Raw genomic sequence first — 17,265 nt, 5'->3', positions numbered from 1 at the left:
CATATAAATAGGCTAAGCAAGTGTACAAGTTTGAATGGTGCAAAATTCTTCCTTTTAAAGTTATGCTGCTGAATCTAATATCACTCCTTGTCCTCTGTCATTCCATAAGGATATTTATTTATGTGGTGATTTGGTTGCTTGCAGGGTACTGAAAACTTGGAAGCCAATTGCACTGCCTAACTTTTAGATAAGTTGTAAGTTGGTTTTGTTTCCTTCCTAGCTGGAAATGTGGGGATTCATCTTGATATTGAAGAAGCAATTTCCTAAAAACTTACAAATGCAACTTCTTATCACCACTTAAACTAGAACTTCTAGTACTTCTACCTTAAATATATTCAGGAAATGGTAGAAAAAAGATACAAACTCAACACCTTATCTCAAATTTAGAGACAACAAGAAAAGTTTATGCTGCATAAATTTCAGGTGTAACTATATGAAGGGCGCAGGTTTTCTTTTATAGGAAATTCTGTGAATACTTTTGTTGACTTCCTAAGACTATTAAAAATTAATGTTAGCCCAGTAAACCTAGTTTTCATAGAATTAATCTAATTTCTTACTGAAATTAGATTTGGTATGATGAAGTTATTTTTTAGTACTAGTTAAAGATGTTCTCTTCCACCATTCACTAATTTTCCATGAAAATTTAGAGTAAAAAATCAAATTTAATTCTCCCAGACTTTAGTCATTCTCACAGTTTCTTGTATAGATGAAGTAATGTGAATGCATCTGGAAAGATTTTTCTGCTTTTAGTTAAAGATGTGAGATATTATATAAATTCCACCAATGTGTTAAATTACTTATGTATAAACTGAGTTCAGTTTATACTAATAGTCTGAATGTACATGGAGTGACAACACTGGTGCCAGACTGGAGCAGAGTGGGTATCAGTAGCAGTTCATCTCACACGTTCCCCCTGCTGAGACATCATTTCTACTCACAAATGAAAAGTGTGTTTAAAATGCTTGTGTGAGTGACAGTTTAGCCTAAAGTACCTGGATTTGCAAGAAAATTATAATTTTAATCCTGTGCACCAAAATGAAGTTCAGAAACTACAGAGTTAATAGCAGCTGGATGAAATTTGAGGAAAGAATGGATCACTGGCATTTAGCGCAATTAGAAAAACCTGTAATTTTGTATGCAGTACTTCCGAACACTGGAACATCTTATTTGAGTGCAAGCTGAGCCTTTTATCAAATGCAAGACAAGCACCAAAAAGTCAGATCTTTTGGCTTCAGCATAAATACAAAATTTACCTTCTCTTCAGAGTGAACAAATGGATTAATATTGGAGCCCATTCAGAGCAAGCTCTCCCAAACACCCTTGGATATAATTCCTGTAGTGATAGTGATTTTCTTTTTCCCGCCTCAGTTAATACTGATGCATCACTAAGTTTATTGAATTTCTGGTGACTAAAACATATTATAATGAAAATACACTGAAGTACAGTATTGCCATAAAAGGAAACAAGCCTAAACAAGGATATTTTAATATGGATCTATAGAGCTGTAATATGGATATATAAAGCAGTATTAAAATCTGAATCCATCAGAAGGTTACAAGCTTGGCTGCATTGCCATGTATTCTTTTATGGAGGCTTTAAAATCAGCAGGGCTGATTTGTAATGTTAGGCATAATGACAAAGCCTCTGGCAGCCTCCTTGTCTAAACTTCCTGATGAAGTAACCATCAGTTCAGCAGGATAAGCAAGGCCTGTGATTTAGTGGGTTCTCTTATTTAAATTGTCCTTTTAGAACCCAAGTATTGTGCTGCAAGGTTTTTTTTTTTTTTTTTTTTTTTTTTTTTTTTTTTTTTTTTTAACATGGTGATTGTAGCTATTCCAGGGGGAATAAATTAAGAAAATCAAGGCAGCTAAATTATCTCACACACATACAAGCATCTGTCAGATGAGTGAGATGAGTAGTTTTTTGGTATTTTTTTCTTTTAACTATAGCAGGTATGTATAACAAGAGAGCAGGTGTGTTATAAGAATGGAAAGATTTAATGTTTTTAAAATTTGATCACTCCTTGTGGCTCTTCAGAGAGAGAAAAATATCACTTTTAAAGGTGATTTTTAGTGCAGAAGAGACAAATTGTTAAAAGTGTCTAGTAATTAGAATCATGAAAGTAAATGCAATGGTGTATAAGCAAGGAATAAGGAAGGATAATCGATTTTAAACCCCAAGAACAAGTGACTCCTTTGAAAAACTGCTAAGAAAATTAGCGGATTCTCCATTTCTTGGTGCGTTGAAAGCAAGTCTGGATTCTGGGCTGGAGCCCAGGCTGGTAGAATAAGGTGTTGAAACCCGCCCATTGTAATCTTGACCCCCTTCTCACCTCTGCTGTCTCTTCTCCCAAGGGCCACGGCTCTGGGATGAGTCGTGAGCCCACCTCAGGCTCTGTGTTCCAGCCACTCCCCAGCACAAAAACAATTTGTCACACCAGCACGAGGTTTCCACAAGGCTTTGTGTGAGGCCTTTAAAGAGGAAAGGGGCAGTTTTTAATCTGAGCCTGGCCTGGCCTGGCAGCTGAAAAAGCCCCTCAGCACATCTGAGGTGTGAGGGCAAGACTGGAGAGAGCTGCCCTGTATGAGGGACCATGAGGGAGTGGTTCTGCGACAATCTCTTTCCTGCAGAACCTACCCTTGCTGGGCAGTGGGAAGGGAAAGAGTCATCTTGCAGCACATGAGCATGTTCTTGGACACATGTCTATGTAGTGTTTAATGCTATCTCTTTCTCAGGTCTTGTGTTGGGGAAGAAGTGCAGTCTGGCAATATATGGATTGTGCACAAATGCAGAGGTCAGGCAAAGCTAAAACCTTTGGTTTGCAAAGGAAGTATTTGCTGATGTTTGTTGCTGTGATATACAAAAAGAAATAATTCAAGCCAAATGGTTTTTTCTTAAAAAGCACATTAGAAGTGAATATAATATTTTTCTGGTTAATTCCTTTTTCCAATTGCAGGTTCAGTGACTGAGAAGCTGCCGCAAAGAGAAGGTGCAGGCAAAACAGGTAAATATCTTAGCTGGCCTTTACACAGAAGCTAAAATACCTGTGGGAGATACTAGTGTGGTTTTCCATATATTTAAATTATCAATATAAATTTGTAATGCATTATAGCTGCATGTGTAATGTATACACATGCATAATGACATTAATTTTATGTTTGCATTGTAAATATTTAGTAAACTTATATTTATAGATACATATATATTTATGCATGTATTTAGATGTGTATACATATGCATAGACACGGTATTTTTCTAGTGTCAGTCCTGTAGACTTTGCAATTCAATGCTGTTTAGAAGACAACTTTCGTTCCCAAATCTGTACTCAGAAATATTTTCCCATACTCAATGTCTTTTCTGGAGGACAGATTATTCTCTCTCTTCGATAAAGATAGCATTCTGGAGTCCCAAAATCTTGGGAACTGGAGTTTTCACTTTATTTCCATAGCAATCAGTGCTTCAGTCCCATCTTGGGAAATCTTGGCCCCAGCGCTTTGCTTTTAAATTGTAATTAATTCATCTGATGTCCAGATTTATGGCCAGAAGATTGTTGTTTGATACAGGTCATGATATATATATCATATATCTTTTTGGCAGGACAAAATCTGATGTGAATATGACATAGCTCGTAAATTTAAATGAATGAGATGTCTATGGTCTAAACAGAATTAAAGTTTACACTCTCCAAACACTTGAAAGAATTTTGGATTCAGCTGAAAACAATATACCGAATATATCTGTCAGTTACACTGCAGAAATTAATTTTGAAGGTACTCATTTTGTTCTAATATTAATGCCTATCTGTTTGGTGTGTGGTAAATATAATTGACTTGTTTTTACAGGAGCTTTTGCAGTATCATGATAAACTTAACATTTAAATAAACTATAGTTCTGTTAGACTAAGAGAAACAGTACTTCCTTAAGGCTAATAATTACAAAGTGCTGAAATATTGTTCCATCATGTATTTCCAGATAAATTGTCAGTTCTACTTACCTTGGGTTGCCAATTTTCTTCAAGTCTGGACTTTCATTTTCAGCTTTGAACTGAATGAACTATCCCGTGTATAAAACTTAACTGGAATCCTTTCTTCTTGTTTGTGGCTGTGGTGGCTGAACTCCTGAACTCTGAATGAACAGTCATAGAACAAGGAAATGAACACAGTTTATCAAATCTCTCTTCTTACCACATATATTTGTGTCTCAAGTGACATGATTGCATTTTACTCATGCCTGGTTTTTGTTCTCCAGCACAAGCCTGCAGCATGAGAAACTTCTGACCTGGTTCCCTGGTGGTCCTTGCTTCTTCTCAAATGCTCTTGTCTTCCTCTCCTCACTCTTCTTCCAGACAGTCACTGCCTTATGCTTTAAATAAAGTAATGTTGTCAGAGACATCCCAAATTCTTTAGGGACCCTCACAGAGTAGGGACCAGGATCATGCAGATGTATCTCCTTAACTTAACCTGAGTTAAGGAGCTATGCTTCAAGTCAGTGCAGTAAAACATATTTTGTAGCTCAGCTTCCGACAGTACTGTAGTAATTTTTGCAATAACCATAGCAGTCTCTGCTCCTCTTTCCTTCACATCATCCTGTGGACTAACCAGAGGTGTGTGCCCATATTGTAGCCCAGCAGGCTTCTGCTGGTTCACAGTGCTCTCAGTGCTCCAGAGGATGTGCTTCAGACCTTCAAGGTGTGATCTTGAGGACTCTCCTCAAGAGACAGCATAGATTTAACCTGAGACAGTCTCCCCTTCCAAGATGTCCCATAGATATGGATCTGTTGAGCCATATCTGTTGTAGTTGTGCACCTTGCTTTCTCTGGGTATTCCAAGACTGAAAGAGAATTTCCAGCTGCAGATATTGGAGGTCAGGAGCTCTGTTTGCATGTTTGTAAATTTAAACATTGAACTGAACAGAAATGAAGTTTAAAATATATTCCCTTAAGTATGTTCTCTGGCTCCACAGTTCTCTCCTCTATCCAAGGAAAATATTTATACTCTGAAAAGCACAGGTGTCAGAGTTAGGATCACATTCTTTTTTCTCTGATTCTTAGCTGACTGCAGGACTGTGTTCTTGGTAACTCTGAAAACAGAGCAAACAGAATTTAAACAGGATTATGTTTAAATATATGGATTGGTATGCATGTGGCAGCCAGGAAGAATTGTGCAATTAATCTGTGAGATATCTAATTCATACCAATCCTTTAACATATGTCATATTACAACACCACCAAAACTGTTTTAAATGCTGCTTAACAGTGTTCAGGAGGCTAATTTTGATTGGGCTGATTTTCACTGAGTGGCAACATTATGCTGAATTTCAGGTAATTGCATAAGATTAAATGTGTCACAAACTGAAATTGTGTACCAAAAATGACTAGAAATGTGTCATTTGAATGCAGACCAAATTTCTGGCTTGGCTCTGGGTAATATCTGCCTTCCATAAGCTATCATCTGGAATACTTGCTTTCCTGAATCACGTCTTGATTGATGATCTGAATATATGTCTTGATTTTCAGTACACTAGGATACTTGAGTGCCTCTCTAAAATTAATCAATGGTCTTATTCCACCACCCAGAGGACACCATAGATGTGCCAGCAAAACTGATGAGGAGTGAGAGTCCTTCATAGCATTGGAGCGAAGAATCCTGCCATTGCATGGACATGAAGAATGACCACTCTTAAATCTCTTTATGCCTTGGTTAGATGATTTCGTATTGAAAATAAGCTCCTGTTGCTGCTGCTTTAGTTTTGTGAAAAGCATAAAGGTCACTATTCCATGGCAAGAAATTTGATTTTACCTGCTGTCAGTATCTACTTGGTACCTGTATTTGGTTTGACCTAGACTGTGACCTTTGGAGCCAAAGGTCAGAGTGACCCCAAATCCTCTGCATGATTTAAAGAAAAATTAATTTTTTTAAAGAAATACTTTTTTAAAAAAGTGATGGTGATAGCAAAGAGAGCATGAGACTCTTCTGCATTGCTGTAGCAAGAAGAAAAGGAGAGATAGAGTGTTAGCCTAAAAGCTGCTGTTCCCTTGTTACTCAGGTAAGGCTACATGCCAGAAGCAGCTTCTCAGTTACCTTTGGTTCTGTCTTCCATCCATGAAGATGCCAAGAAAACAATCTGGAAACTATTTTGGTCCAAGATCCAATTGTGAAACTGCAAGAAATAGTAATAAAACCTTTGCACGGAAGATGCTGTTTACTGGAGTACACCTTGGTCTTGGAGTTAGCTCCATGCCCCTGGAAAATATGACTGGAAAATATGTACTAGCATGGCCTCCTGAGTCATATTTACCCCACATCTGCAATAGTTTTAAATAACAAAAACATAATAAAGATGGGTCTTTGGTACCACTCCGTTTAACAAAAGCTTATTTAAATAGGCTTTTATGTTTAATTTTTCTTTTCCAGCACTAGGTCCACTGTGTTTTACCGAACCTGAAATGACTCACGTCTTTTCATTTCTGTAATTTTTCCTGCTCTTTTCTTGCAGTAATGGTTGGTAGTGGGCGGATGGAGAATGCTGACCAGAGGAGTTGTGCAAACAATATTCTGGTTACATAATCTGTGAATTTTATTTATTAAAATCAACTTGATTCTTAAATAGATCCTGCTGTGCTTAAAAATCCATTTGATTTTAAGGTGTCTGCAGCCACTCGTTCTCTCCGGACTGTTTTTTGCTTTCACAGGTCTCACTTCTATACATTTGTTTAATTATTTCATTAGAAATGCTGATTTTTCATTTATAATCTATAGGTATCAGTGTGCAGCATTAGAAATGAAGAATTACATTCCAGAGAGCAACTTGATCATGCATCACCAAAGAACTTGCAATGAATTCATCATCCATAACCTCAAACCCCATCCATTTATAAAACATAAGTCTGAATATGTAATATATCTGTGCTGTGTAGTGCCTGTAAAGAATGGTTAATTTTAAATTATTGTTTACTGGCCGGGGCTATGTGCAAATCATTATTTTCAATCATGTATGTACACTTATTTAGCTTACTCTCATAATTGTAGTCTCCTTGCAAATCTTTTCCATTCTGAATTCAGATGATGCCTCAGCTCCCGCGCTGGAGACTCAGCCTCAAGGTGATGAAGAAGGTGAGCATATTTAACAGTGTAGTATGAAACTATGCAGTTATGGACTACATTCCACAACATAAAATGCCATCTTAGGAGTATCTACAACTGCTGGGGAGGTTACAAGAAATTGCAAACATCTGTTCTTTTTTCAGGAACAACAAAGACAATGAACACAGTAGAGTCTTACAGGCAGTGAATTTTGTATGATAGTTTTGAGATGAGACTTTACGTGGGGAGACCAGCATCAGAAATTTTAACTGTTGCTACTCAGGGCAGATACAAGTTTTAAACTTGAGCCAAAGCACAGATCAAAACTCTTATGTTCAAATAAGCAAGTCAAAGTGTAAATTCAGTCCTCAACATAATGACTAGTGATATCACTGTTAAGGCTGATGTTTTGTGAGGCTTGTTTGTCTCTGGAGAAATTAATTGCCATTAAATAAGGTATGATATTCCTATGCTGCGGCTGCCTTATCCCTCACCGCTAATCTGGCAGAATTTGATCTGGACCCATTATATATTTTGGGTCCAGACTAGGACATTTTTATTTTAATTAAACATAATTTTTCATCTAAAAGTATTTATTTCAATCTTCTGTACAAATAGGATAAGGAAGGGACTATTCATACCTTTGCATGAATAATAGTCTTAACTGCCCGAATATAAACCAGGGTGGCTTTTTTTTTAAGATCCATGCTTCTTTAAAATTTGCTATGTACTATATAGTTACTAATAACTTTTAAAAATGTTAACATTTATAAAGTAAATTTTTTTTATTTCCCTAGATATAGCTTCTCGTTATCCTACTTTATGGACTGAGCAAGTAAAAAGTAGACAGAACAAAACCAATAAAAGCTCAGGTAAGAAACTGAGGTTGTCCTTACTTTGCAAAGCTCCTGTGAAGATATGCATGAACCATTTTAATAACCATCATGCTTCCACTCTTGTTGTATGATGGTGCCATAATGAGTTGCATGGTGATGATTTACTAAGCTCATGCATCATATATTCCTTTTATAAAGAAGTACATTTGGCCCTGCTTTGCTCGGCTAAAATGGAATTAGTCCACTAAAGTGTCTGGCTCACACTTATTTGCATCTGTTAGTGAGTCAGACTTTTTTTTTACCTTCTTTTTAATTACCTTATTCTTTTTTATCTGTTTATTTTTGAGTGATACGTAGGATGAAGATGCTTGTAAAAACAACAGTATTGGTTACATCTTTTTGAGGGTAAATCTTAGTATACAAAACTGAAAAGAAGAAAACTCCCATCTGGAGCCACTTTTCAGTGAGCAAGATTCAGAAAGACTGCTTTTTACTACATCAGTCATCTACTATTTACAAACTGATCACTGGTTTGGTGTGAATTAATTATGTTGCATTTTAAAAATAATTGTGGAATTCTGGCTTTACTTATTTTCATCACTGTTTAGAATTGAGCTTTTTAAAACTGGACTAAGAATGTCAGGTGAATGTCCTAAGACTGAAGTCTTTGTAGTACTCAGATAAATTCAGTGCTTTGGTGGATGATAAATTTTGATTCCTTTCTCATTGCTCCTTCCTTTCAGTGGGATAAACTTCAGAGAATCTTCCTGGTTTTTTATTTCTGTGGAAAAATGTATAGTTTGAAAGGAAACATAAATGATGTAGGCTATGATTCAGTAAATCACCCCAAACCATGCTTCAAATCCAGTAGAAATTGAGGCTATGCATTACATTAAATACTGTGCTTAAATATTTTAAGTATATTGAATTGAGGTCCAAAAACATTTATTTATAAAAGACAAACAAGCATCATAAGAAAGAAAGATGCTAAAAGGCTTAAAGATTCCTTTATACAACCGATTTTTAACATCAGTGCAGTAATTATTAATTTTTTTTTCTCTTCTTGATTTTCCAGCAAGCACTTAAGGGAAGGCCCTTAAACAGTGTAGATGAGTTTGAAGCAAACACTTTTCATGCTGGAGATTTAATTTGTCATTTCTTTTGTCAGTGTGGGCAAGAACAGGATTCCTCTAGGATTTCTGTAGCATAAAACATGCGTATAGAAATCTGTCACTGTTAGGAGTGTTTGTTTAATTTTTACAGTGCTAGAGACTTCTTGAGTTTGCAGTGTAACTGATGGAAGCCAGAGCTTCAACACACACACACACACGTACACACACACACAGAGACAAAATAAAAAGGTGGGGTTATTTCTGGGAACTAGTAACCTCCAGTCCATCTAAAGACATATTTACAAGAGACAAGGAATCAGAAGCATGGTTTACCTGTGTTGTGCTTGCTAGCCCATCATCAAAAGCATGATGGTGTTAGATTTGCTAACAACAGGACTGTGGTGCCATACCCAGGCTAGCAGAATTACTTCAGGATGTACTGTGTAGCAAACCTTGCTTTAATTCGTAGCTGTATCTGCTGTGCTGGATTGACATAATCAATCAAGGTGAATCCAAGTGCCAAAAACAGTGTCCTCGCTGATTGTTGTAGGAAGGTTTTTGAAATATTGGAAAAAAAAAAAAAAGGTTAGATTTTTCCCTTATTACCTCTCAGATTTGTGCCAAGGCTTTTGGGAACATCCACAGAGAATCAACTCTGGACAGTTATGTGTACAGAACAGGAAAGATCTTGCCACTGAATCCAGTGGATTGTAAACTTGCCATCTTTCCGCTTTCCAGGCTTGAATATAAAGGGTAAATATAGATGTCTTCTTCACTCAGTTAGCTTAGTAAAGTCTGATTCAGACTTGGTCATACAAACATCAGAAAGCTTATTGAAAAGTATTTGCTTGAGGAAAATTTATCTCTGCATAGGAACTGTGTTTGTTAAATAAAACACGAAGCCAAATATATTCATAATGGGATAAATTTTCCTTTGTTTTTCTCTGGTAATCCTAGTGCTGACAAAGAAATTTTTGAGGTACAACAAACAAAAAAACACTGTATCTAGCCCTGCCTATAGAACATACTTAAAAAAAGGACAAAACTAAAAATTTCAGGCAAGATACAAATATCTTACTTTAAAACTTATTATTTTAGTCTGTGCTGCTTTCTTCTTGCTTGTTTTTGCCTGAATATATGTTCTAATATATCATGATCAACATATCATCTACAAACTTGTCTTGAGCTGAGAAATCAATCTCCTTAGGAAGAAGTTTTTGTGAGCTAAAGTCAAAAATTAATACATTAAATTTGTTTTACCCCTCGTTAAGTGGTTTGCTTTTACTATTCTGCAAATGACCTGTCAGTTACAATTATCCAGTAAAATCAGCATGAGCTATTTCAGGTTTTGGAAGACAGGAAACAATGGCTCAGGAAATTCTAGTTTATATTAGTTCTCCAGTGCATTCATTTGACTGAATGAGTTTAAAATAATTTAGCATGGAGTAATGGCATTTGCAAGACTCACAGAAGCAAGGCATGAAATTAGTGGATTATATATCCATGTTCTACAATGCCTTCTAGTGTCTACTCTATTTGTTGGCTCAGAGAAATAGGCTTTTGCAGTTCACTTAAGGCATTTGTGGACTGATATTTACCCTATTTGTTTTTGAGAACAAAATTTTACTTCTGGCAAAAATGCCATCAACACTGGATCATGTTACAGTAATTCTGTTTAGAGTGGCTGATTTGAGTAGAAATATCTCCATTTTAGCTCTTTTTGTACATGGAAGATGATTTTCAAAAAACTTTTCCTTTCCATGCTTAGAATTGAGTATTCATCTCATTGTTAAAATAGTTTTTGCTCAGATATTTTATACATATGTCACAGTGTCTTTGCAAATGTTTTATGACTGCCCCCACACTCCTCATGTATTTCTCCATTTCACAGAAAATGTTGTGGATTTGCCATATCAGATTGACAGAAGTAAGAATTTTACCAACAGCTATGTAAAATAAGCAGAAAACATTGAACAAAGGACTACCTGGCTTCTGATTAAGACATCAAAACATTTTTTGACACTGCTGTCTGTCTGAACTCAGTGTCTAAATTCCTGTTGTAGCTGGTGGAGCTGTAATCAATGCAGCCAGTGAAGCCTGGAGAGCCACCAGCTCGTGGTACAGCCCTCAGCATTATGAACTGACTGGGTGACTGGAGATCACCTGGCGTGGGGACTACTTTAGATCTGTAGCTGATATTAAGGTGTCTGTGCTTTAGGTGAACTTAATCCCACACCAGTGTCAGTTGGAAATCCAGGTACTACTCTTATGGAGTTTTAGTATCTTGTAAAGGATAGGGGTTTTTGCCTTGAAGAAATTGGATATTGTTGTCTATGTTTTTAGCAGTTGCCAGTTACTGTAACTTTGGGGCTCAGTGCAAATTTAATGTGAATGGAGAAGACAGTGCAGATTCTTTCCCATCACCTAACAGGGAGAATACGGGCCCCTGAAGAGAGCTCAGGCTGGACCGTAAATCTCTTAAGTTCTCCTTGCTACATCTGCTCTATCAGCAGTTTATATCCCTGTGGGATTCTTGGGAACACAGTGTGACATTTTTCAGAGGTTGTACACCATTTTTTGTGTTTGAGTATAAACAAAGAATTTGTAGTATTCTTTTCACAATGCCCAGTGAAACTTCAAATTCATTTTATTATCTTGAATTTGAGAACCCGTTTTTTTTTCAAATAGTCTGTTATGGGAGCATTTTCCTGAGAAATAAATAGGGTAAGTTTAACTGATAATATTTTTAACGTTCAAAAAGGTTCTTAAAGTGCTCAGTAATTTCTCAGTAGAATTTGTACACCACAGAATAAACCATACTTAGTGTAAAATTTCATTAATTTTGCAAATACAGGAAAGCAAAAGTCACCCAGAACTTGTAATATCCTTACATAGGTACTTAATGTCCTTACAGATTCTGGTGATAATGTAATTCAAGGTGTTAAAAAAAAAAAATATATATATATATATAAAATTGAATATTTTTTTAGCGCCTAAAATACAGTACAGTTTCACCTATTTCCTATTTCGTTCTATTCTCTCATTATTACACTTTCATAATCTGTTTCCATAAAGATGTAATAGTATCATAGTGCTAATGATTTTTATCTTCACTGATCATACATTTCTTGATCGTGTATTTAATGAGCATTGTAAAGGGCTTGTAAAACTAGTGTTTGTTGTGTTAATAATCCAGTATGACCAGTATGGCCAAAATAGAAGTGAGAAAGAAATTGTTGCCTTTCTTTGTTGACCTAATAGCTCACATTTCATCTGAACCAAACAGATCTGTGATGCAGTGTTTGTGCCAGTGTCATGTTTTCTGCTATATGCTTTAAGCAGGTGCTAGTGGATGAGCCATACACAATCCATCATAAAGTAGAGTTGACCCAGAGAAAACCCAGAACTGCCATTAAGGCTTCTGAGGCAGGGTCAGGTTTATGTGATTATGACATTTTTCCTCCAGAATGAAAACCCTAAATTAGAATTAATTTTGTCTGTCCTCAATTTATGATTTTAGTGATTTCAAGAGTGCCCAGATTTCAACCACTTTATCTGGGTATTCTGGTAATGTAGAATCATCATCATCATATTTTACTTCATCTGTGCACACATGAAAGGGACACATAGCTTTTTATTTAATTTTCTGACACAATGGAGTAGTGTTTTATTGCTGCCTTTTTGCTACAGACTATAATTTTCAGGACTTAAAAAATCTTTTGCAAGATTTTATCAGTTAGTCCTAGAGAGTTCTATCCAACAGAAGTTTTGTTCTCAAAACACCATCTGGGACAACACTGACATGCACATGCAGTAATGTATTATAGACTGTCTGCATATGCAAATGAAAACAGTTGGTATAATTTCTGCTGAGAATATCTTCTTAATAGACTAAAATAATGAAGTTATGTGTCTGCATCTATACAAAATAGCTTCTTGCATTTATCTGTCTGTATGTCTGAATCTGTTGGCAAAGTGTGCCAGTGAGACTGATTAATATGACAGAGTGACATTCTAAGAGGTGAATGCCTTTTTTATCGCCGTGTCATCTGACTGCTTCAAAGCGTTTGTACATAAATTTTTCTCACATGGAAACTATGTTGGTTGTCAGTGAGGTTTCTGTCTTGTTAGCTTGCTTTGTTTTGTTTCTCAGAGGCAATTGTTCCCGTATCCTTGTGCACTGATCATTCCCTGAAAGTCACCTCCTGAAAGGACAAAGACAAACCTTGTCCCATACTTGGATGCTCATGTTCATTCCAAACTCAACCTGACTAAATTCTTCCTGTTTTGCCTATCCTGACAAATGTCAGTCCTAAAGTTAAAAAACTTGCATGGAAAAACAAAAGCAAACCAAAAAAACCCCATTTTCCTTCAAAGGAAATAAATGTAAGAGTTTGTGTGTCTGCCCAATTACATCAATTCTAAGAGCAATCCTTTCTAAGCTTAGGAAAATTATTAACCTAGAGACAGAAAGCTGAGTAACAGCTCAGTGACTTTTTGTTTATTCTCATTAATTGTTGCATTTCCAGATCTTGCTTTTAGTGTTCATTGAAGTTAAATTACCTGCAGTTGAAGTTGTGTGAGCTAGCAAAGAAAAATTAAGATCCAGTTGCATGTTTTCACTTACATATTTATTACAAAACAGTTAGAAGTTTTCTAGAAGTATTTTTAATTAGGCTTATTTCACAGTATCAAAATTTGAGATATGAAACCAGTTATAACAGAAGGAAATCAAAATGGATATCGTAACGAAGTGAGGAAGGAACATAGGCAAAAGGGGGAGGAAAGTATTTTAAAAGTTTGTTGCCTGTCTTTTTCAGCACAGGTTCCTAGGAAGTCGTGTGTTGGCCTGTATAACCCTGGCTAATCTTCCATTCTCAAATTTGCTTGTATTTAGCATTAAAGGAGGGGCAGGTGAGGGTGACTTCTGCTTGCTCTTAATATGTTATGCCTATACTGAACACTTAGAAATGAGCTTCAAATTGATGCATGAAGTAGATTTGTATAGGGAAAGAGCCTACGTAGAAGTGGTCCATTGATTGCAAGCCACTGAATTACACAGAAGGACTGGAGCTTTTTGCCTGTTACTAGCTCATTTCAGCCCTAAAGACAGTGTTCCTTTCCAACAATTAGTGAGGTATGAGCCACACTCAGCTGTGGGAATTGCACTCTCAAACTTGTGTTGTAAATGCAATCAATAGCTGTAGCTGGAAAAGGCAAAAGCATAAGTTGTTGAAGTATATCCATGTCATGCCTAGAGCATCTGACATTGTCAGGAGCTAAAAATTACAACAGCCTATTGAAAATCTGTAATGTTCTGGCACAGAGGTTTCATAATCCAGACTATCTGAAATGGAATTGGTTTAAGCCCTAAGAATGTCAATTCAAATCACGAAAGGAAAGTAGAAGGCACAAGTACTGATTTTAAATGTCTTCAGACATCCCAATGGGCTATTAAGTCAACACATGGATCCTCTCAATGGGAACTCAGTCTGTAACAGATGGGCAATCTGTCTCTGCCAAATTTTAGGCAAGATCAAGTCCAGACATTTTTACTGTGAATTTGCACCTTGGGCTAATTTGTAGGTAGGTTCCCTACACGAGGAAAGGCACTAGCATTATTTAATGACAACTACATCAAGTAAAAATATTTTATGTTAGCCATAGGTCTGGCTTTTAGGCCTTGTAAAATCTATGTGTGCTGGAAAACATGAGCTGGTAGAACATTTTTTGTTTGGGCTGTTCTCTCAGCAAAGTAGTGCACGGCATTAAAGAAAAAAACATTCCATGGAATTTGAGTAAGAAATACTCACTCAGATGAAGACTGAAAACTTCTAGAAACAACAATCTTATGGTCTTCTCAGACTCTTTGAATTGTCTCTTGTAGCTGATTCACTGAATGTTCCCTTTAGAGTTCAAGAGGGAACTTAATTATTTGAAGTGAACTATAATTTCTGATTTGTATTTTAGTCTAAACCTAGCATTGTTAAGAAACTGCTGGGGAGGGAGATCTGTGAGGCACTGTCACAACTCGTTATATGCACTTCTGTTATATTTTTAAATATTTTAAAGTGTAGGAGGTAGTTCTCTTTACTTCTTCGTCATTTGTTGTTGTTTTTCTGTCAAGAACCACAGTAATTTTAGAGTGGAATTCTTTGTGAATATTGCTTGCAAGATACCCTCTGGCAGCTGAAAAACTCATGGCTTAAAAACTACTGAATGTTCACACCACTAGGGCCAATCAATAAATGGTTGACTTAGTTCCTAACAGAGAGCTTTGTCTTACTTTACAGCAGCAATTTTTAAAGATATTCTGGTTTTGATTTACCTGTTCCAAAAGAGGGAACAGTACTCTTCAACCCCTTCATGTTCTTCACCGGTGAACAAACTCACTCTTCATACTCTGGTCCTATTTCTTTTCCTTGCTTTGCTTTGCCTTGCCTGACCTAAATTGGTAAAGGAAAATTGCTGTTTTCTTTCAGTTCTTTCAGAGTCATCCAAGAAGATTAAACTTTCCAGACCTCCCCACACTGCTTGTATATTATGATTCATTCTTAATTCATAGGCTGCTGGATCATGCTTATTAAAGAACTGTCCTATCTTTGATAATCCTTTACACAAGGATTTTCATTTATCTTCATTTTAATTTTGCATATTAGTTCAAAACTTTAAAAAAGATCAAGCACTGACATTTCCAGCTTTTTCCTCCCACTACAGGGGAAGATCCTCCCATCCTAAACCATTGAAAAAAGAGCTCTGTTTTACATCCAGTTGATGTTCTTTATCCTCAGGATGTTCCAGGGCTTTACTGGACCCCCACTGTGGGGAGGAGAAAAAAAAAAAAACCTCTTTTATGCGAGGTTGATAATTTCTATTTTACTGCATGTGTTAAAATTTGATGCCAAAAGATAGTAATCTTTCCTGTCCATTTTTAATTATATCACATTACTTTCTACAGCAAGTAAATGACAAAACAGTCCTGCTTGAAGTTCTCCTTTAGTTTTCAGACATGCACTCCCCAACCTATCTACAGCTTTCTATGGTTTGCCAGACATCGGATTTCACAATCATAAAAACATCAATAAGGTCCATAAATCCTAAGAGGAATGTCAGGTTAATGATCTATATTTTTGTGACAGATAAAAAAAATCATGTAAATCATGTTAATGCACAGAAACATATTAGACTGGTTCATATCTAATGACATAATCTTTCTGGGAAAGAGATAAAACTTTCAGTCAAGACAGTCTGGTTCTGACTATGGCTGTATTATGATTGTTGGGTGGTATGTGGAAGATAGGTCTTCCAATAGGGTAAACAGTAAGAGCTGCCAGGCCTTCCATCATCATCCAGTGACCTGATAGGAAGAAATGTCCATGTTCTATGCAGAGATGCAGTTTTTTCTTCTCTCAGGATAAGTCAAATAACCAGCTATCTACCCTTCCAGTAACTGAATAAGCTTTGTTTGAAAAAGAAGTGAAAACTGTTTATATGGACGGTGGAATCCTACTGCTTGATCTGCACTAAAATGTTCTGACTGTTCTTAATGGAAATACAGACCTTGGGAGTATCATATAATGTTCCCTGGTAGATCAGGTTATGGCTAGTCACGGTGACTTAAATTTGGAGGGACTTTTAATTGGATGATTTATCACATAAGGATTCCAAATTTCTTATTTGCCAAGCCATATATATTTGAAAAAAATTGTTGAAGAGACTGACAGCTTGTGTTACAGATCATACATTGCTTAATTATTTTCAAAAAAAATTATTGTTTTTTCCTTAATTCTGTAAAAAATTTCCATATGATGCAGGAACTTTTTGAGGCCTCATCAGTAATTTAATGTGTTTTCCATTTGGAACAAAAGCAAGAGAAATCAACTCCTGCACTGACTTCTGTGTGATAGGTGGATTTCACCCCCAAATATGTGCATTAGCCACACGACCATAAAGAAGCTATTGCATTAATCTGACTCTTTACAGCAGTGTCTGCCTTAATGGATTGTTAAGGTCCAAGGTGGATGTTGTCATCCATGGATCCTTTACCCCACCTTGTCCTTAATGCAATGTACTGGATTCTTTTAGTTAGTTTCCAGTGTAGACCCTCCTTTCTATGCAAAGCCACACCAAGGGTCATTGGAGCAAAGGAGCTTCTTGTAGTAGAATTATGTTGCTGAAGCACATAAACCCACTTTGGGACCTTCTCATCTATACCACAACTATTGTGTTATGAC

At 36.3% G+C, this 17,265-nt stretch overlaps 1 protein-coding gene across 3 annotated transcripts in view; it reads left to right on the top strand.

Moving 5' to 3' along the window:
- SMOC2 (SPARC related modular calcium binding 2) overlaps positions 1 to 17,265 on the top strand; it is a 139,209-nt gene that overhangs the window by 62,985 nt on the left and 58,959 nt on the right. For 2 of the 3 annotated variants that reach the window (XM_066315803.1, XM_066315802.1), the window contains exons 5-7: positions 2,958 to 3,005; positions 7,030 to 7,113; positions 7,881 to 7,955. In XM_066315803.1, the coding sequence (XP_066171900.1) occupies positions 2,958 to 3,005; positions 7,030 to 7,113; positions 7,881 to 7,955 (207 nt within the window). The remainder of the gene's footprint in view (positions 1 to 2,957; positions 3,006 to 7,029; positions 7,114 to 7,880; positions 7,956 to 17,265) is intronic. The other variant, XM_066315804.1, reaches the window with a different exon arrangement.

Source organism: Sylvia atricapilla, chromosome 3 (assembly GCF_009819655.1).
Source record: "Sylvia atricapilla isolate bSylAtr1 chromosome 3, bSylAtr1.pri, whole genome shotgun sequence".
Classification (NCBI taxonomy): Eukaryota; Metazoa; Chordata; class Aves; order Passeriformes; family Sylviidae; genus Sylvia; species Sylvia atricapilla.
This window is presented reverse-complemented; position numbering and strand designations above follow the sequence as displayed.